This window comes from Aedes albopictus, chromosome 2, assembly GCF_035046485.1.
Source record: "Aedes albopictus strain Foshan chromosome 2, AalbF5, whole genome shotgun sequence".
Taxonomy (NCBI): Eukaryota; Metazoa; Arthropoda; class Insecta; order Diptera; family Culicidae; genus Aedes; species Aedes albopictus.
The window spans coordinates 364,385,950-364,406,899 of NC_085137.1; the positions used below are offsets into that span (position 1 = coordinate 364,385,950).

Here is a 20,950-nt window from a genome sequence, read left to right on the forward strand (position 1 = left end):
GCAACAAACCCATGCATGCGACCTATCAAACCAAGGCATTTTCGATTATCTGATGAACGGTAAGTGGGAAAATAGTCGCAGACTATATCTGAACCGGTAGTGTTCCGGAACCGGTTCCGGGTGTCCCGGATTAATGGCACAAATGTCCCAAATGGAGGATAACGTGCCTCTGGAGCCGGCCTTCTGATACCATCAAATCGCAGCTTTTTCTATATCCTGATGAACGGTAAATAGGAAAATAGTCGCAGACTATATCTGAACTGGTAGTGTTGCAGAACCTGTTCCGGGTGTCTCACCGGAAGTGGCCAAATATAAAAGTGAAACAAACCCATGCATGCGACACATCAAATTACCGTTTTTTCTGTAACCTGATGAATGGTAAACAGGAAAATAGTCTCAGACTATAGCTGATCCGGTAGAGTTTCGGAACCAGTTCCTGGTGTCCCGCCGGAAGTAGCCTAATTCATACATGCGACACATCAAATCGTGGCCTTTTCCATAACTTGTACGATCAGCAAGAAAATAAGCTAAGCCCACATTAGAAACTACTGATAGTGTTCCGGAATCGGTTCGAGGTATCTCGCTGAAAGTGGCCGAATGTAAAAGAGAACCAAAAAGATATTCGCGACACATCAAATGGCTTTTAAGATATCCTGATGAACGGTTACCAAGAAAAAATATCTCAGATCATGCTTGGGAAACTAGTAGTGTCCCGAAATCGGTTCCCGGTGTCCCTCTGGATGTGGTCAAATGTAGAAAGGAACCGAACTCCATGCATGCGCTTCAACAAATCGCGGTTTTTTTCGATAAGCTGATGAAAGGTTTTCAAGAAAATCAGCTCAGATTACGTTAGAGACCACCGATAGTATTCCACAGCCGGTTTCAGGTGTCCCGCCGGAATTGGTCAAATGTAAAAATGAACCGTGTAAACTATCCGGAACCGGTTAAGGGTGTCCCACTGGAAGTGGACATACATAAAAGTGAATCAAACCCGTGCTTGCGGTACATCAAAATGCTTTTTTCTCATTAACCTGATGCATGGATAATAAGAAAATAGGCACAGTTCGCAGAAGTTACTACCGGTAGTGTTTTTAGTTCCGGGTAACCTGATTAACAGTTTTCATTAACTCATATCACATTTAAGTATACAGGTAGTGTTCCGGAATCATTTCCAGGGGTCTCGTTAGCAATACAAAATATACTCAGACTACATAAGAAGCTACCGGTGGTATGGCAGAAGCAGCGTTGGGTTACGAAAGTGAACTAAATGAATGCAAGCGATAGATATGTGTTAGAGAACCAAAAACCTAAAAAAAAACTAAATCGATCTCATCAAATTACACCATTTTAGATTCCTGAGACGTAAATTTACAGTAGAATTAATCAACGTTGTATGGAATAATAGACAATTAAGCGCATCAGCCCAGAACATTCTTTTAAATCTTTATTTGCGTCCAAAATTACTGCGCAAAATTTTGATGCGACTGGAGGGCGAGCTCTGTAATGTGGTTGATATTTGAATGTGATATAGCATTGGCAATTCAAATTACTACATTACAAATTCTACATTAATTTTGTAACCAATGATAATAAAATATAGCATAAAGTGTGCAGATGAACCTTTGTCAAAGTGATCTGTGAAAAAAGTTTGATCCTGGCTAGTAATTGTCATATTGGTATGAATCAGCCTTCAGTGAAAATGGTCAAGCAGTCATCTGAAAGGACTGCTACTTTCAGCTCTGCCCATAACGTCGGAATAAGTGCTACAATTCGATGATGACCTTGATAAAAATTCTTGATATTCTAAATAAAGTATTCTCATAATTCAGAAATTCTTAGGTGCTACAGACCCAGATCGCTGTTATGAGTATTTCCTCCTTCTCATCCGTTACCAAAGCACAGAGAATTGGGGATGATCACTGACTCTAAGGTAAGATTGATTGCGTCGACGGAAAGATCATGAGTACATATTCGACGAGAAAGGCACTATCTAATAAATCTGAGTTTTTATTCAATCAGATAGGCTATGGCTATGGAGGCTTGCAGCAAAAACCTAACCTCATCGAAATCTCATACGATTTGTAAACATTGCCCCCAAAGAAAGAGAAGGAGCTAATGATGACGTCAACGTGCAAGCGCTCATAAACGATCGATCTTGCTTTGTGAAACTGTTCTTTATGAGCAAATCACTAAAGTTGCTTCAGTTGCTGCTTTTTCCCAAGACCTGCAGTCCGAATCGAAATAAGAACCGCCCAGATTCGTATTCGAGATTGCCAGTGGATGTAGAAGCAGCAGCTGAATGTACGGAAGACAGAGCAGTATATAAAAAGTTTAAGTAGTACTCATAAGAGTGCCGAAAAGTAGTACTTTTCTGCACACTTGCATCGGTAGTGAAAAGTAGGCCGTTTCATGCAACTTCAGGCCATTGAAAAGTGAAATCTTTCACCACGTCATTGCAAAAACGAGTTTTATTATTCACCCGACGTTTCGACACAGGGATTGTGTCTTCCTCAGGGGGAAATTATTATTGGTAGTGGGTTTTTAACAAATGTGTCTTGACAAAACTTTTTGATTACTTGTATAAATAACGTTTTTGGTCATGAGTAAATGGGAGTGTGGATACGCAATTACGTAGACCATAACAATAGACACAGATTATAGATCACAGTCATAACTAATACACACTCCCATTCCTTGAAATGTGACATATTACCAACTCCGATCGCACAGTCAATAAACGAACAGACAGGACATTTGAAAGGTGTTTGAGGAGACTACATTCACGGAGGTTTCATTGGGCTTCCAGAAGCATTGCAAAGCGTTTGAATACGTTTCAGGGCGAGTTGGCAAGTTTTAGAGTGGTTTTAGGGGGCTTCAAAGGCTCTCAGGTGAATTTCAAGGCGTGTCAGAGCGTTCAGAGCATTTCAGGAGGTTTCAGAGGAGTTTCAATGCGTTTCAGGAGGTTTCGGAGCTTCAAACACTCTCATGTGAATTTCACAGAGATTTCATATTCTATGATATCATGTGCATGTTCTATATGAATTTTAAGGTCATTTATGTTTAGTCTCATGCTCTCTGGAATTACGGAAGAATCGGATAAAATAATTTGAAGAATGTTCAAGTAAAACTTTTGAAGTCCTTTCAATATAGTTTCAGCAGCAACTCGAAGATAATTCTATGTACATTGTACAGGACCAAATTTGAATCTCATTGCTCGTTCCACACCACTGACTCGATCCAGTCCAGCACAGCACTGGTGTTGGTCATCACAATTGGTTCGCCAGCCGGATTCTGCATTAGCCCGACAATTTCGCGGCGCTCGTTGTACACCACGGAACCCATCTTCGTCGGCAGGAAGGAGTCCAGCTCGAATTCCATCCAGCTGGGTGAAACCGCGGTGATCGTGTTCAACCGCAGCTGCCGGTTTTCAAAGTCTGTAAAAAGATGCCGGGATCGATTATTAGGTGCCGAATTTTCCGTCTGATAAGAACTTACAGATTTTAGGTGACGTTTCCGGAGACAAACACCAGAACGGCCTAAAATATCAAAAGTGGTACAATTAAATAGGTGATGTGAGTTATTTGTGGAACATACTCTGTTGCCGGAGGTATCACAATCAGGGCGACGTTGAAGTCCCTTGACCCGGTAAACTTCGGATGCAGTATTACTTGTTGAACTTTTTTACCCAATATTGTTTGACAAACAGCGTTCATGCAATTTCTGGCCAGGTTCGCTGTAGTCAGAGCATAACGGTCATTCAAGTAGTATGCCAACCCCATCGGTTTGTCGTTAATTTGTAAGTAAATCTAGAAAGTATGATTAGAAGATGTCAAATCCATTTTCCATATATAATCTGCATCATACGTGTCCTGGTCCTCGTAAACCGGTTACAACGAGACCCTTTCTCTTGTATTCCCGACATTCTGCAAGCAATAAAATGGATGATTATTCGTGTATGCGCTGTGCAACCTGGAGACTTCTTGTACTTTTGTCGCTTAATCTCAGCTCTTGAGAGACTTCTGGTGTATCGTCATGAACAACTTTCATTTTGACGATCTTTTCATCTTTCAAGTTCCTATGGAAAAATCCTTCTTGTTGGTCATTCTCCATCACATAACGAATCCACGGTTCATAGAACGATACATTGACGAAAGCAGAGTAATCCTTCAAGCTGCAGCTGCTATCATCCCATCCACGTTGCGCAGTGAAACTGGTCACTCCACGGATCACCCATCGTCCATCAGCTTCTTCGGTGTATAATCCCCCTCCACTGTCTCCGTTGCACACGGTGCCTCCTTGAACAGCTCCGGCACAGATAATGCCCTCCGATAATGATCTCCCAAAAACTTCCCGATTGCTTTGCAAACACGTTACATAGTCCACTATCGACACATTCAGTTGCCGTAGATCATCCGAATTGTCCCCACTTTCGGTCATTCCGAACCCCACGGTTACCGCCATCCGCCCAACAGCACTACTGAAATCACTTCGCAGGTCCCGCATCGGCAGACAAATAGGCCGCACATATTCGTTTAAATCAACTCTGGTTTTCAGTGCCAGTAGTCCAATATCGGCTCGAAAGTCACGCGAGGAAAATTCCTCGTGCAGGAACACTTCAGCAACCGCTTTATTCTGAACCGGAAAACCGCTCAGCAGAAGATTCTGCTTAACCGAGCCCAACTGAACGGTGAACAGTCGCTCGTTTAGAGCGTTGCCATCTTTCGACACACAATGGCCTGCCGTCAGGATGTACAGATCACTCAACAAAGTTCCACCGCAGACGTAGGCATGGGCTTTGCGGGATACTCGATGCCATATCGCCGCATGCCACGGCCAACGACCCGGCTCTCCGGTTGCCACACCTTTCACGATCAGTGGCTTCTGGATGTTGTGTATCGTTGTACCGCAACTGGAGACATTCGGATTCGGATTCTCCGCCGCAACGGTGAAATTTAGAACCAGGGTCAGAATAATGTTGGATCTCATCTCTGCGAGATTGTGACCAGAACTGACTACAAAAGTGACGACGACGGTATCTTCATACTACGTAGACGCTACGTCTGCGTGATGAATGGATGGAAGTCAAACCGGTTCTATTATTCCGCTTGAACTGTGTCGTCGTAGGTATTACGTCAACTCATTAGTAAACTTTGGAATACCGCATGTTAAATGTCGCCCAGAAAAAAAAATATAAATATAAATATGATAAAATTCTTACGTATCTCGACGCAAACCTAATTCCTATTTATTGCGTAAACTGAAGAAACAAGATCCCTCGTGCTTATCACTGCTTATCGCCACGTTTCATTTCCAATCAATGGCCAGTTCCAGCTGGTAGATAAAGTATAAATCTTATCGATTGAGCAGATGCATACGATAAAAGGGTCAAATTCCATTCATCAAAACTCTTAGTCGAAAGAGAAAAAATACAACACGGTAGTGGATTGGTTTCTTGAGTATTCAGCCGACTCATCTTATGAAGTCCAACAGGCTTGTTTTGGATTTTATAAACAGTTAAATAGAAGTTCTGATGAAGCTAGTCCTGGTGTGCGTTGGTTACATCGCGTTTTTTTTTCAATCTTCCACTAAATTATTGTTCTAATGATCGATAGAGATTGTATTCAGCTTTTTATTCATGCTGAAAGATTTGAAATTAGTGCACTCAAGATCTTAAAATTTTAGTAATTTCCTTATTTTTGAACATAAAAAAATTCGATTTGCAGCTGTAACTATTCTACTTAAGAAATATAGCATGATTTTGAAATCTGCACATCATTATGCATCTAAAATCATGGTCGTTGATTGAACCACGCTGAATTTCGGACACCTAAAAACTACAGAAACTCGAAAACAATGTTACTTACCTTTACCGATCAGGCTAAGGCCGGGGTGGCCTCTGCTGTACATAGTAGCCGTCTCCATTGGCAGCCTATTTAATGCACCCATAGATAACGAAAGTGCACCATAGAAAAACAAAAATGCACCATAAATAATTAAGTAATGTACCGATAAAATGCACGGCATTCTCCATAAATAAATATAAATGTTCCATAATAAATTAAAAATGTAGCACTTTCTTAAGGAATCGACTGTTGATCTTATGTTTTGAGGTTATGGCTTTCAGTCTTGGAAGAAAAACTCAAAAACGGATTGTTAAGTCTTAATCCGACGTTTCGGTCACTATATTGTGCCTTTCTCAAGGATTCTGTGGACAATGATTTTCTTATGTTGTGTTTATGATTTTATGTGTATGTTACTTACTAACTATGGATGGAGACTTAACAATCCGTTTTTGAGTTTTTCTTCCAAGACTGAAAGCCATAACCTCAAAACATAAAAATATAGCGGTAAACCAAAAAAAAATCTAGTTAAAAATGAAACATTGTATCAATAAAAAAATAAATAAAACACCATAAACAAATAAGTTTGCTCCATAAAAAATAATAAAAATATCCATAAATAATGAACATTTGCTCCATAATTATACCATATTTGCTCCATAAAAAATTGAAATTGCACCATAAATATAATCAAATTGCACCATAAACAAATTGTAAATTTCACCACAAAGAATGTAAAAGCTACATAAATTTAATCTTATTGTACCATTGCTGCAGTGTCCAACGACATATAGTTTTAGGATGTGGATGGGATAATGTTAATATGAAAAGTAAGAAGAAAATAAACAGAAACCATGTACCGAAGCACGCATCTATGATAGAACGACTTAAAAGATGGAAACACTATGAATGCAATTTACCGGATAATCGCTTGCTGTTCGAACTCGCTAACGCTCACGGGATAACATCTCTGTTTGCATTATACCGGGCAAATTCATGGATTTGTGGATTACCTATAACCGAATCGACACAGTTACAACGCATCCACAGGCTACGCCGCATGTATTAAAAGAATCCGCATTTTGAAAGAAGGGTTAACCCTTGGAGTTTACATAATATGTAATGTAAATATATTATATTTGTTAATGATTTCAATTTGATCGGAAAAATTATCAAAAAATTAATCCATGTTTTATATAATTATAAAATAAACTAAGTATCCTGATAACAACTGACGTTCTTTTTATTAGATTCTTTTTAGATTATCAGGAGGAGCAGAAAACGGGTTTGGTGGTCTAGTGGCTACCGCTTCTGATTCGTATGCAGAAGGTCATGGGTTCAATCCCTGGCCCGTTCCTTTCATCCTACTTTATATCTTTCTATCCACTTTCTCTCGCTCTCTCTTCTCTACATATACAACTAATGTATATTCATATGTTCATAGTCTTCACTAGAACCAGAAACGAATTGGAAAAAAGTCGTTTCCCTCATTTCCAACTTCTTCTCACAGCACAGTATATATAACGCCTACAAGTTATGCAACCAAAGCGTGCTGTACCGCTTGACCTTATTCACCTTATTCACCACACAATCTATCACGAACACTATAAAAATAACCCCTATCCATGGATCGCATCCGTGCTGGTTGTGGGGATGCAGAGGTGATCTCGGTCTTTAGTAGCAACAACCAGCACACTAGAATGTTAGAACATTCCTTTCCCTTCCTAACTGACTATAAGGACGTGGCCGGCGCCGTTATTGATCAAGAATGTATGAGCTGCTTAAATTGCACTTTTAGAATAAGTGGAGTGTCCCAGCCCTCATTCATTTGGATCCCAGTACAATTGGTACCAGCTCAGATCAATCACGGAGGAGCAACCATTGACATGTATAGTCAGATTTGATTTTTTTTTAAATTTAGGCAGAAGGTGCAGAATATAGCCTTTTAAATTCCACATATTACTATAAACTTACATATTTCCAGTGCTACTAGCCATTGAAATACTGCTAATGATGCAGAATTTGATTATTTTTGTAGATTTTGCATTCTTTGAGGTAAAACTTATAGTTTGTTAATGGTGCAATTTGATGATATTTATGGTGCAATTTTAATTTTTTATGGAGCAAATATGGTATAGTTATGGAGCAAATGTTCATTATTTATGGATATTTTTATTATTTTTTATGGAGCAAACTTATTTGTTTATGGTGTTTTATTTAATTTTTTATTGATACAATGTTTCATTTTTAACTAGAATTTTCTTTGGTTTACCGCTACATTTTTAATTTATTATGGAACATTTCTATTTATTTATGGAGAAAGCTGTGCATTTTGTCGGTACATTGCTTAATTATTTATGGTGCATTTTGATTTTCCTATGGTGCATTTTGTAATTATTATGGCCGCAATAACCTTTTACCGTCTCCATTCCACTCGGTCCATGGCTGTTTGTCTCTACACGCTATGTCTGAACCAGCAGATTACAAAAATTGAATGTACATCAAGTTTCTTTCCACAGAACATCGAATACCATGCTATAATATAATATGCGGAAACTTTTAAGATATTTCATCGGGGAAATTTTGATTTTCTCGTATTTTTAGCTTTTTTTCATACAAATTTGTATGAAATTCTCGTTATCGGCCAATTTCTCTTCCATACAAAATGTATGGAAGTGTTTTCACCGATAGAATATTTTGAAACCTTCTGCACATGAAAATATAGCTTGAATACTGATGTTTGGTGGAAAGAAACCTGTGGTACATTCGATTTATATAATCTGCTGATTCAGACATAGCGTGCTCCAGTTCCGCACTCTGCGTAGGGTCCGTAGATCGTCCACCACTTGGTCGACCCACCTAGCTCGCTGCGCTCCACGTCTTCCTGTACCGGTCAGATGACCCTCGAGAACCATTTCAGTCTGGTTGCTCTCCGACATCCTGATGACGTCCACCGTAGCCTTCCGATTTTCGCGGTATGGACGATGGTTGGTTCTCTCAGCACCTGATGCAGCTCGTAGTTCATTCGCCTTCTCCAAGTCCCGTCTTCCATCTGCTCTCCGTCGTAGATGGTACGCAACACCTTCCGTTCAAAAACTCCAAGGGCCCGTTGGTACTCTGCATGTAGGGTCCATGTTTCGTGCCAATAGAGGACGACCGGACTAATCAGCGTTTTGTAGATATTTAACTTCGTGTTACGGCGAACTTTATTCGATCGTCGAGTTCTGCGGAGTCCAAAATAGGCACGATTTCCTGCCACAATGCGCCTCTGAATTTCTCTGCTGGTGTCGTTGTCGTCGGTCACCAGTGAGCCCAAGTACACGAATTCTTCAACCGCCTCGATTTCATCACCGTCGATATAAATTCGGGGTGGCGGACGTGGTGATTTCTCCCTGGAGCCCTTTGCCATCATGTACTTTGTCTTCGACACATTAATGACAAATTCAATTCGCCTGGTTTCACTCTTTAGTCAGATGTACGTTTCCGCCATCGTCTCAAATTTGCGAGCAATAATATCAATATCATCAGTGAAATCAAGCAGCTGAATGGGCTTCGTGAAAATCGTTCCACTCTTGTTTATCCCCGCTCTCCTAATTACACCCTCTAAAGCAATGTTGAACAGCAAGCACGAAAGACCATCACCTTGCCGTAGCCCTCTGCGAGATTCGAAAGGACTCGAGAGTGTCCCTGATACTCGAACTACGCACATCACTCGATCCATCGTCGCCTTGATCAATCGTATCAGTTTATCCGGGAATCCGTATTCGTGCATAATCTGCTATAGCTGGTCTCGATCGATTGTATCATACGCCGATTTGAAATCGATGAACAAGTTATGTGTGGGCACGTTGTATTCGCGGCATTTCTGCAACACCTAGCGGATGGCGAACATCTGGTCCGTAGTAGCGCGTTCACCCATAAATAAAACCTGATATTGCCCCACGAACTCTCTTGCAATCGGTGATAGACGGCGGCATAAAATTTGAGAGAGTATCTTGTAAGCAGCGCTCAGAAGTGTTATCGCGTGGTAGTTTCCGCAATCCAACTTGTCGCCCTTTTTGTAGATGGGACACACGATACCTTCGATCCATTCCTCCGGTAATACTTCCTCCTTCCAAATCTTGGTAATGACCCAGTGTAGTGCTCTCACCAGTGCTTCTCCACCGTATTTTAGAAGCTCGCTTGGTAGTTGATCTGCTCCAGCGGCTTTGTTGTTTTTCAACCGGCAAACCTCCTCCTCAATCTCTTGGAGGTCAGGAGCCGGAAGTCTTTCGTCCTGTGCACGTACTCCTAGATCTGTTACCACGCCACCTTCGGTACTTGCAACGTCGCCATTGAGGTGCTCATCGTAATGCTGCCGCCACCTCTCGACCACCTCACGCTCGCTCGTGAGAATATTCCCGTGATTATCTCAGCACATGTCGGCTTGCGGCACAAAGCCTCTGCGCAAGCGGTTCAGCTTCTCGTAGAACTTTCGTGTGTCCTTAGCGCGGTACAGCTCTTCCATCGCTTCGTGATTTCGTCCTTCCTGGTGGCGCTTCTTCATCCGGAAGACTGAGTTATGTCTGTTCCGCACCTGTCTGTAACGTGCCTCAATCGCTCTCGTACGGTGTTGCAGCATTCTCGCCCATGCTGCATTCTTCTCGTTTTTCAACTGTTCACATTCGCCGTCGTACCAGTCGTTTCTGTGATTCGGAGTCGCGAAGCCTAGTGCTGTAGCCGAGGTACTACCTATGGCGGATCGGATGTCCCTCCAGCCATCTTCAAGTGTAGCTGCGCCAAGCTGGTCTTCCGTTGGTAGGGGCACTGCTAACTGCTTCGCGTAATCTTGAGCCACGTCTACGTTACGCAGCTACGCGATGTTGAGTCGCGGCGTTCGACTTCGACGCGTGGTGATAACTGTCGATAGTTTTGAGCGCATGCATACAGCGAATAAGTAGTGATCCGAATCTAAATTCGCACTGCGGTATGTGCGGACATTGGTTATATCCGAGAAGAATTTACCGTCGATTAGAACGTGGTCGATTTGGTTTTCTGTTTGGTGGTCGGGTGATCTCCGCTTTGTGGATATCTTTGCGGGGAAAGAAGGTGCTTCGGACTACCATAACACGGGAGGCTGCAAAGTTTACGCATCGCTGGCCGTTGTCATTCGATTCGGCGTGCAGGCTGTTTCGCCCGATTACCGGTCTGTACATTTCCTCCCTTCCTAACTGCGCGTTCATGTCGCCGACAACGATTTTCACGTCACGCGGCGAGCAAGCGGCGTATATTTGCTCTACTGCGCGTAGAACGCTTCTTTCTCGTCATCAGGTCTCCCTTCGTGTGGGCAGTAGACGTTGATGATATTGTAGTTGACGAAACGGTCCTTAACTTTTAACATGCACATCCTTGCGTTGATCGGCTGCCACCCAATCACACGTTGTCGCATCTTGCCCAACACTATAAATCCTGTTCCCAGTTCATTGGTGGTGCCACAGGTTTGGTAGAAGGTAGCCGCTCGATGCCCGCTTTTCCACACTTTCTGTCCAGTCCAACAAAGTTCCTGCAACGCCACGATGTCGAAGTTGCGGGGATGTAGTTCGTCGTAAATTATCCTGTCACATCCTGCGAAACCTAGTGACTTGCAATTCCATGTTCCGAATTTCCAATCGTAGTCCATATTTCGTCGAGTGGGTGTTTGCCGATTATATCGAGTCGTATTTTCTCCTACGTTATTCGCAATGGGGATTTTAACGGGTGGCTTATTGGGCCTACGCCAACACTCCTATCTTGCCGGAGGGCCATCGTGCCAGTTCTGTTTAACGTCCCAAACAACACTAGGACGACCACGCTGATGGGGCTACCACCTTGGATCTAGCTGGACGTGGTGCAGCGTTTCTTATTCAGCCGCTGGATGCCAGAACAGACGCTGTTTGAGCCACACCTCCTTGGCGAACAGACGCTCGAGACATACCGCCTCAATCTAGCTGAAGTCAGGAGGACAACAGTGCCCAGGCTGCACTACCAGCTAAGCACACAACTCTTAGCTGGCGGTTTATGTCATCGCTTGACCCGTGGAAGAATGAGGTAGGAACTTGTGAGGACCAGAGCTATGTTGCACGCTCTACTTATCGACTCACCGTTTTGCAGCCCGAAAACAATGATATAAACATCAAATAAAATACCACTCAAACATGAATTAAAGGTCGTAGAAACATAGAAAAATATACATTACATGTACAGTTAGTTTCAGTGAACACATTTTAGTGAGCTGCTCGAAATCTCAAATTTCAGGGGCCTATTTTCCATATTTGCTAGCTTATTCTCACAGCTGTGGTCATGTTTTTCGTTCTTGATTTTTCTAATAAAATATACTTCTGATTCTAATTGAACATATTTTCACAATAATCTTCTTTAGTTTAACCGTGCACGAAATTTGGAATGTTTTACTCATTATAGAGTAGATTAACGTGAATCGATAGATTTCTGATAATTCACAGCGATACTTCAAACCATGAATTTGTTTCATTTCAGGAAGAGTTTCTTCAAAGTGGCAATTTTCGGTCCTAGAGATTCATATTCTTAATACGAGACGAACCAGCCAAGGGCTGAAAGTCTCGTTAATAAAGACAATAAATAAATAAATAAATTCCATCTCTGGTTAACGAGGCATACGCAAAATCGAGGCGGCATCGAAAAGGGCATCAAATATTCATTTTTTATTGTAAGTTCATCAACTAGTTGTGTATCAGTGGTCAAAATTTAGGAAAGATCGGGCTTTTCTATATAAAGTAAGAAATATTCTAGGAAAAGGTATAATTATTTGATAGCCAACTTTGAGCTGTTATGTCTCCGGATTCAATGAGCCGAATGCAAAGAAATTTTGATAATTTATGACTTATATAATAAACTATTGAAAACATTTGACTAAACTTAAAATTCTTTAAATTCTTTACACGGAAGAAAAATATAACGATTAGATAATTTTTCCAATATAACACCAATTTATCCAAAACTTTATCATCGTTTCAAAATTCGAGATAGTAATTATAGTTCATTTAACTTCCGTCTAATAGACTTGAATATATTTATGTTTCAAAGGAAAGCAACCAAATAGCCGGCATTAAATTGAAAAAGTAATAAGATGCATATGAAAAATAGATAAAATTACTAAAAAAACAAAGAATTAATGAAATCGCTATAACTTTTTTTCTTATTAAAAATTTCAAATTAGGTCAACTGTTTTTCAAAGTTCATTATATAAGTCATAAATTACCAAAATTTCATTGCATTCGGTTCATTGAATCCGGAGATATAACAGCTCAAATTTGGCTATCGGAAAATTATACCTTTTTCTAGAACCTTTATAACTTCGTGTAGAATGGCCCGATCTTTTCCAAATTGGAACCACTGATACTCAACTAATTGATGAACTTACACTAAAAATTTGAAAATATTTGATGCCCTTTTCGAAAAATTACAGCGAGTTGAACATTTATTGAAATGTGAAAATTTGGTGTCCGAAATTTAACGTGTAAAGGCTATAAGTTCATGACTTTCGTTTCATATTTAATATTAGTGTTATTGATTTCCAAAGAAATTGTCTCAGTAATACTGAAAACAATTATTGTATTTTCAATACAATTTCAGTAAAAAATATGTTAGAGGAATCTCAGATAACCAGTAATCGTATAAGATGTTGCATAAGATGATAAAGTGGAGGCCATATGCATGCATGCCTCAATTTAGGCGCATGTAAAATATACGCATATCGCCTCCACTTTAACATCTTATACAACATCTTATACGATGACTGGTTGACTGGGATTGGACGACACATGAGAATGTTTGATCACGTTCTGTCTCTCCCTGGTGTCTGCTATGTGACAATAATATTTTTGAACAGTTTACTGTGAATCAGTATTGTTAAACCAATTCTGTAATCAAATTGTCGAATTTCTAATATAATTTACCAAAAAAGAAATGTAGAAGCAATTTCACTGTTCGGGAATGAGCTTCATACTGTAACAGAGATTGTGTAACTGCACGTATTGAATGTTATTTGATTTCATCCAAAATTTTCAGATAATTTAGCATCTTCCAATCAATCTTTGAAAACAATAAAAACAGTCCACAGCGTGTCCGGATGACCGTATCCTTACTTTTGTAAGAAACTCAGTCTCATGGCAACAGTAGTAACAGTCCACAGCGTGTCCGGATGACCGCACCCTTACTTTTGTAAGAAACTCTGTCTCATGGCGACAGTAACAACAGTCCACAGCGTGTCCGGATGACCGCACCCTTACTTTTGTAAGAAATTCTGTCCTGGGTCTCAATTGATCTATCATATGGTCTGACGCACAAACTTCTAAACTTTTGTTTGATGTATAATTGCTGTTCCATCAGAATCTGACCGAAGAGGTGATGAGACATTTTGGACTATTCAGCAAATAGATGAAATGATATTCCTAGAAGATGCTGCAATTTAGAAATAATTCATGCAGAAGATACGCATAAGGGAAGAACTGTGAAACTTGGATTACATATTTTGGTTTGGTAAGCAGTCATAGTAAAAACATAACAAAACTAGCCAAATTTAGTATTTGTTTAGTACCTAAGTTTTGCAAGTTTATTGTGATGAATGATCCGTGGTGCTGATTAAAATGCGAAGGCTGCGCACAACTTCCAACATGGAAAAGAACTATTATCGCTCACTGCTTATTGGTTATCGATTCTTTTAATACAAATTAAATAAAACAGGAACGACATCGAAGGCTGGTGATTAAAATGAACGAAAAGAAATTGAAAATCATATAGTATCTGAGCTTGCACGCTTCTGTTACTGTATTCATCTCTGAGAAGGAGGATGTGTGGTACTGAATCTACACTGTTATTCGACTAGGCTTCCAATGCACGCCTGTAGCACATGGTCTGCAAAATGCACATCAAGCAATCCCAGTAGGCGCGCAAATTGTCGTCGCTTCACTACTTCGCGAGCGTCAAAGTGTAAACACAAATTACTTCCTGGGGGTACCCGCTTGTCCACAACAATTCCAAGCTCCACGGACTTCAAGAAGAAATTCGTGTAGCTTTTCTATTTCAATCCTTGAAGAAACTCCTGGAGAAATCATTGAAGAAGTTCTTGGAAATATCGCTCAAGAAATTCCACAAACAATCCAATAAGGACTCCAAGCCAAATACATCTTAGAATTCTGAAAAAGTAGATCCTTCTTTAAGAAGTTCCTGGAGAAATTTCTCTAGCAATTTAAGAAGAAGAATAAGAAGAAATCCTCAATAAGAAGAAATCCTCAAAGATTTCAAGTAAAATCATTGAAGCAATTGCTGGAGGAATTGAAGAAGAAATTTTTAGAGGAATCTTCGAAGAAATTTCTGAACAAGTTTCTAGAAGTATCTATAAAGCAGTTTATGATTAAATTTCTTGATGAATTCCGGGAAAAAGTCCCACGAAGAATTCTAGAATAAATTCCCTGCAGGAATCAGTGAAGAGTTCCTGCAGAAATCCCTCAATGAATCCCAGAAGAAATCCATCAAGGAGTTCAAGAAAAATCCTTGAAGAAAACCCTGGAGGAATCCCAGAAGGGCTTCCTGGAAGTATCCCTTAAGGAATTCCTGGAGAAATGCCTTAGGAAATTGCAGGAGAAATTCCTCAAAGAATTCCAAAAGAAATCTCTTATTGAATTTTTAGACGAATCCTTGCTGGAGAATCCTTCGAAAAAGTCTTAGAGGAATTCACGAAGAAATTCCTGGAAGAATCATTTACGCAATTCCTGGAGGAATTGAAGAATAAATTCCTGGAGGATCTCTGAAGGAATTTCTAGCGGAATCCTTGAATTAACGTCAGGAGAAACATCTATCAGAACTTCTAGAAGAATGTTTGAAGGAACTCCTAAAGAAATCCCTGAATAAATTACTGGACTAATAACTGAAGAATTCTTGAATCAATCATTGATTGAATTCCCGAAGGAATCAGGATTTCTGATTGAACTCGAGGAGAAGCCTTGGCGGAGCTTTTAAATAAATCTCAGAAGAAATTCTTGGAGGATTCCTAGAAGAAAAACATGGAGAAATTTCTGAAGGAACTACCAGAGAAATGATTGAATAAACTTCCTGATTGAACTTCTGAGGGAATCCCTGAATAAATTTCTGAAGGAATTCTGCTGAAGCTTTTATGAATTGAACGCCCTCTATTTTTTGTTTCCCTTGGGGCCGCAGTTCAGAATTGTCGAGTTTAGGAATTCAAGCACGTAGTTTTTATTGTCACTGTTAGTTTGATATGGCGTGATATCCTACGGTCTTAGTAGCAGTCAAATTCCGAAACACGTTGAAATATCCCAAATTCCATACTGACGGCACAGAGAAACTGTAAATTCTGCATTTTGCTACTGTTCCGCATTCAAACAACCATTTTGCACCGTATTAACATCTATGCATACTTTTCCTTATCAAAAACCAGCAGAAGCCGGACAGCGCTTATCGCTACTTCCTAATGCTTCCAACAAAGTCAGCCAGCGTTATCAACCGGTTTCATTGCGTTCGCTGCAAGGCTCTATCTATGTACGTTTGCTTGCTAAGCAAACTTTTTCGCGTGTCCCACTGCTCATCCATTCGTCAATATTATTGATAAACAAAACGATGTGAATGTTCATGCCGTGTGCTAATATACGTCAGTTATGACCAGAATATCTGCACCCGTCTGGTCTGGCACACCGCACATCATGCGTTTAGCAATCAAAAAATTATCAATAGCAATTGCCAGGGCCGGATTTACAAATGTGGGGGCCCGGGGCCGCAGTGTTGTGGGGGCCCCTTTTATATAGGATATATTTTTACCCATAAACATAGAAAAAAAAAGTAAAAAAATATCGATATTTTTTAATTATGTTAATGAAGAAAGATATTAACGTCGTTAGGGAAGAATTTGAATCTAAAACAAAATACAGAGCTAGGAATGATGTTGATATCCAATCAATTTATTCATAACGAATTTGAAATTCTAGCGTAGAAATGCATATAAAGTTAAAAATGCTTTTCACAAATGTATTGGCGGCATTAGATTCCAGATTTTGTGGAAATTCATGCCAGAGCTCATGGAGAGACTGCGAGAAGCTGATATTAACACAATCGTTGTCGTTTTTGCGGAATCCAAAGATAATTTCTAGTGGTCCGTGCTGCAATCTCTGGAGAAGTTGCAGGTCGATCACTATGAAGAAAGAACATATTACAAAAACTTGTTCTAACGTGACTGCTAGGGAAGGTTCTGGAAGCCTCCCAAAAGATTTTTCATCAAACCTGTGAAATCAAAGAGGAAAGTATAATAGAAAATGCTGAAGAAATTTTAGAATTAATTTCTAATTGAATTTTCTGTAAAGTTTTTTGAAAATAATTAGCTAAAAACCCGGATACATTTTTACTAATTTCTCCACAAATTTATTCTTCTCTAGAAATCTATGGCTTTTATCAGTTCGCCATGGATTCCATCCTTACTTTACCAAGCAAATCTCCTAACTAAAAAAAACGGACTGAAACTCTTCTAAATAGTCTGCCTTAATTTCAAGTTAGATTTCCTCTAAAAATATGTTGTAACAGTTTTGGTGTTTTCTGATTTGAGTAAGTCGTTAGCTGTCTTAGAGAAATCAAAATCAAGAGCTTCAAAAGCACCTCTAAGTTTCGAAAAAAAAATCATTTATTCCAAGATATAGAAAATTCTACAAAATATTTTCAAAAACTTTAAACAGAAAAAAAAACAAACATATTTAGCAAGAACTTTTTGACTCTACAATTTATAGACTTTTCGAGTTCCTCTAGAGTTCAATAGATTTTTTTTCTTCAGGATTTCGGGTAATTTTTCATTAGCAAAAAAAATAAGGGAAATAAGTTTTGGAGGCAATGTTTTTAATTTCATAATGAGCTAGAAAAATAGTTGTTGTCTTTCTCAAAAGAATCACAACATATCAGTAGACAGTGATTTGAAGTTCTTATGACAAAAATTAAATCAAAAGAAGTGTCTTGCACTAATTTTTTTCTTGCTTCAGTTTTTTTTTGTGAAGTTAAATTTTGTGGGGGCCCCTGAAATGTGGGGACCCGGGGCCCTGGCCCCCCTGGCCCCCTCCTAAATCCGGCACTGGCAATTGCTGAATTTCAAGTAAGATTTTGCTGAGTTTCTGCAAAACATTTGGTAATGCAAGTTTTCTGAATACCAGCAAAAAAATGTGTATTTCAGTGCTTATTACACATAGCTACTGACTTTTTTTTACAAAAATCGGTCTCATGTAAGCAGCGCAAGAAAAGAACCTCGACAGCGGTGATTCATTATCTCCCAAGTGAAAAAGAAAACCCGTAGGTAATGGGTTTATTTTTGCATCCTTTCTTTTCTACCGTTGCATTGCGTTGGTTGGTTGGGTTGGCGGTTGATAATTACACAAAGTCGGGAGTGAAAACAAAACAGAAATAGCATCGAAACTGTAACGCATGAATGAGTTTGGGAAAAAAGTCACGAGTTTCCCGAAATACACCCAGTCGCAGTCGCGGGGAGTTCGTTCACACTCGCTCTCTCGCTGCTGGTGTCGTCGGCTTTGTGACAATGATCATGTAAGCTGTGCATTAGGGCAGTTCAGACTTCAAAAATGTTTAAAACTCAAAGCTCCCATATGTTCATTACAATCCTTGGTGCAAAACTTGAGTCCTGTCAAATTTTCAGCCATTTCGGTGGTGATTTAATGGTGGCCCAAGAGCAAATTAGGTTTGTATGGGAATAACTATAGAGAATTTTCAAAAAAAGTTCTTCTTGTTGTAGAGCATCCAAACATGAATAAAGTTATAGGGTCAAAGTTGTTACCCGGACAAAACTCGCGGTAATACTACAGCAGCAAGTGACCCTTAGAGCTGTGTCTCAAGGTCGGCTTACTACTGGGCAATCGGAGGGGCTTCGCGACCAGCGTGCAGAGTACTGTCACCTTTCTTGGGTTAGGGGAAAACTATGTAAAATTTGAATGAAAACTAAAGATATTTATTGATGACTATTGATTGTATGGTGTGGGTGTAATTTATTAAGAGATCTATGATATTTGTGGGTATAGAGTGGGCTATTTATTGAATATTGGGGACGTACCGGTACTGCTACTGTTGGTGATGCTCTGCCTGGTGTCTTGGACGGTGGACGAGCGCTCGCCGATGCTGCTGCGGGCTGGACGGCCTTGTCCGCCGGCGGATTTACGGCTTGGGGTGGTGGAATGATGGTCGGAAAATGGCTGTTGGATCTGTAGTAGATCGGCTTGACGGAATGGTGCGATCTACGTGTCTCGCTGGCGTCTTCCCTCCTTGACGGACATCGACAGAGCCCAGGACAAGGCCGGATAGACTCTGCCGAGAGGGGTCCTCTTTTACGGTTAGGGCACCCTTATGGGTCCCGAGGAATCACTCCTTAACTATTATGGCCTCGCAAGACCAGAGCGGGTTTACTCGTTTGCGGTTAGGCGTAGTGGCCAGCAAGGGACCACTAGGCCGAGTCGTGTGCTTCACCAACCCCAAAGGTTGGCGTACAAAATGGCGGTGGTGTACCTTAAGGTACCACAAAAGGTCCTGTGAGGGCAATTGGGAGATAGTTTTAAAAAACCGTACTACACACAACTAGTCACTAGCTTTATGGTAGATTTTAGTTAGTTTTAAGGCCACTGTATTAGGGAAGCATACCTGAATTAACTTTTAGTGTACTCCCAACTGGTTTTGCCACTCACTACAATAACTACTGGGACACTTTTTAATTTTCTTCTAAATGATCCGAAGCACACGAACGCCAGAATTACATTGAGGGATGGCGGATTGGTTTTGCGCCTTAATCCTTACAATCCCTTCTATATGGAGACAACTATTGTTCCACCACCCCTTTTGTATAGGATCTTCGCCCGCCTTATCATGTTGTACCCACTATTATCCCAACATGTCTGCTCCTTGTACCCACTCTGTACCGTTGTAATGTTTTACATCATTTGAAATTGAAAATAACTAACCCTACTAACAAACATACAATTTTATTTCTATTTAATTTAATTAACCCTACTAACCCAACACCTACTAACCTAAGAGACGTGACAGTATCCAAATAAAATAGCACATATTAAAAATCTTCTAATTATGTAACACACGGTTACACTATCCCCCCACCTCGGAAAAATAAATGTTGCAACACGTTAAAACATTTATTTTCCTACACAAAACAAATTAAAATCAATTAAAAACATCAAGACAATTACCAAATATATTCACAATAAATTAAAATTAAAAACGTTACGTAGTAGTTAAAATATCTATAAGTTTACGACGACGACATAACACGTTAAAACCTTGTGTAACTAAAAGCGAAATTTCAAATAAAATTTGCTATAATTAAGCACGTTGTGGTCCCTAACTGTGCCTATGTGTGCCTATGAGCACCGAGATGAACCTCTTTGGTGAGTTTCTACTACACTCAATCCGTTACTACCTCATCACGTTCGGGTATGAGGGTCTACGAATGACGAATACAATTTAGTCTACTACCGTGTGTGCTCGCGCGCGTATCGTTGGATGGTGTATCTTCGGAAAGGTGCAAGCCAGATGCTGATGGACTACGTGGGATCTAATTTTGATGCGATAAGTGAACTTGTTTCATATTTCTACTCTGTAGGCTGATTGAACTAATGTTTCTTATTCTTGACCCTAGAACTCTATCTCCTATTCAACTCTATTTGTGGCATTATCTTTTGTTATTGCGCACTAACAAAAGATTACAATTATGATTCAATCCGGATTGATATACGACACAGCTAAATTAATTTCTCTCTTTCTCTTTACAGGCAAACGACTATACAGCAACGACACAAACCGTGTTTGCTGAGGACGACAACGACGATTGACTTTGCCATAAAACTATGACCGACGACGACGACGATTACGTCTATTACAACGCTGACGTGAACTACGCAATGGACGAATCTAACTGCGAACCTCCACAACTGATTACAGTGATTGTACGATGTTATGATGACCAGATATTGGTCCTGACGACTACGATGAAACTACATGAACAACGACGACGACGATGTGAACGACAATGATGTAGACAACGAACCGTG

General features: G+C 40.1%; 1 protein-coding gene across 1 annotated transcript; it reads right to left on the minus strand.

Annotated features, from left to right (window-relative positions):
• Positions 1-995: 995 nt before the first annotated feature.
• On the minus strand, positions 996-20,503 carry LOC109422842 (chymotrypsin-like elastase family member 2A). Its single transcript, XM_062852923.1, has 6 exons — positions 19,530-20,503; positions 3,987-19,418; positions 3,865-3,923; positions 3,595-3,806; positions 3,496-3,536; positions 996-3,434 (listed from the first exon to the last, which is right to left on the minus strand). The coding sequence occupies exons 2-6, from the start codon at positions 4,984-4,986 to the stop codon at positions 3,208-3,210; spliced, it is 1,539 nt and encodes a 512-aa protein (XP_062708907.1). The 5' UTR covers positions 4,987-19,418; positions 19,530-20,503; the 3' UTR covers positions 996-3,207.
• Positions 20,504-20,950: the final 447 nt, after the last annotated feature.

What these genes read in the sequence shown, in the direction of transcription:
- LOC109422842 (XM_062852923.1), bottom strand. Translation starts at nt 4,986, where the DNA reads ATGAGATCCAACATTATTCTGACCCTGGTTCTAAATTTCACCGTTGCG. An exon ending in GCTGAGATTAAGCGACAAAA is followed by an intron (nt 3,924 to 3,986) that starts GTACAAGAAGTC and finishes TATTGCTTGCAG; the next exon opens with AATGTCGGGAATACAAGAGA. An exon ending in GTGATACCTCCGGCAACAGA is followed by an intron (nt 3,537 to 3,594) that starts GTATGTTCCACA and finishes TTGATATTTTAG; the next exon opens with GCCGTTCTGGTGTTTGTCTC.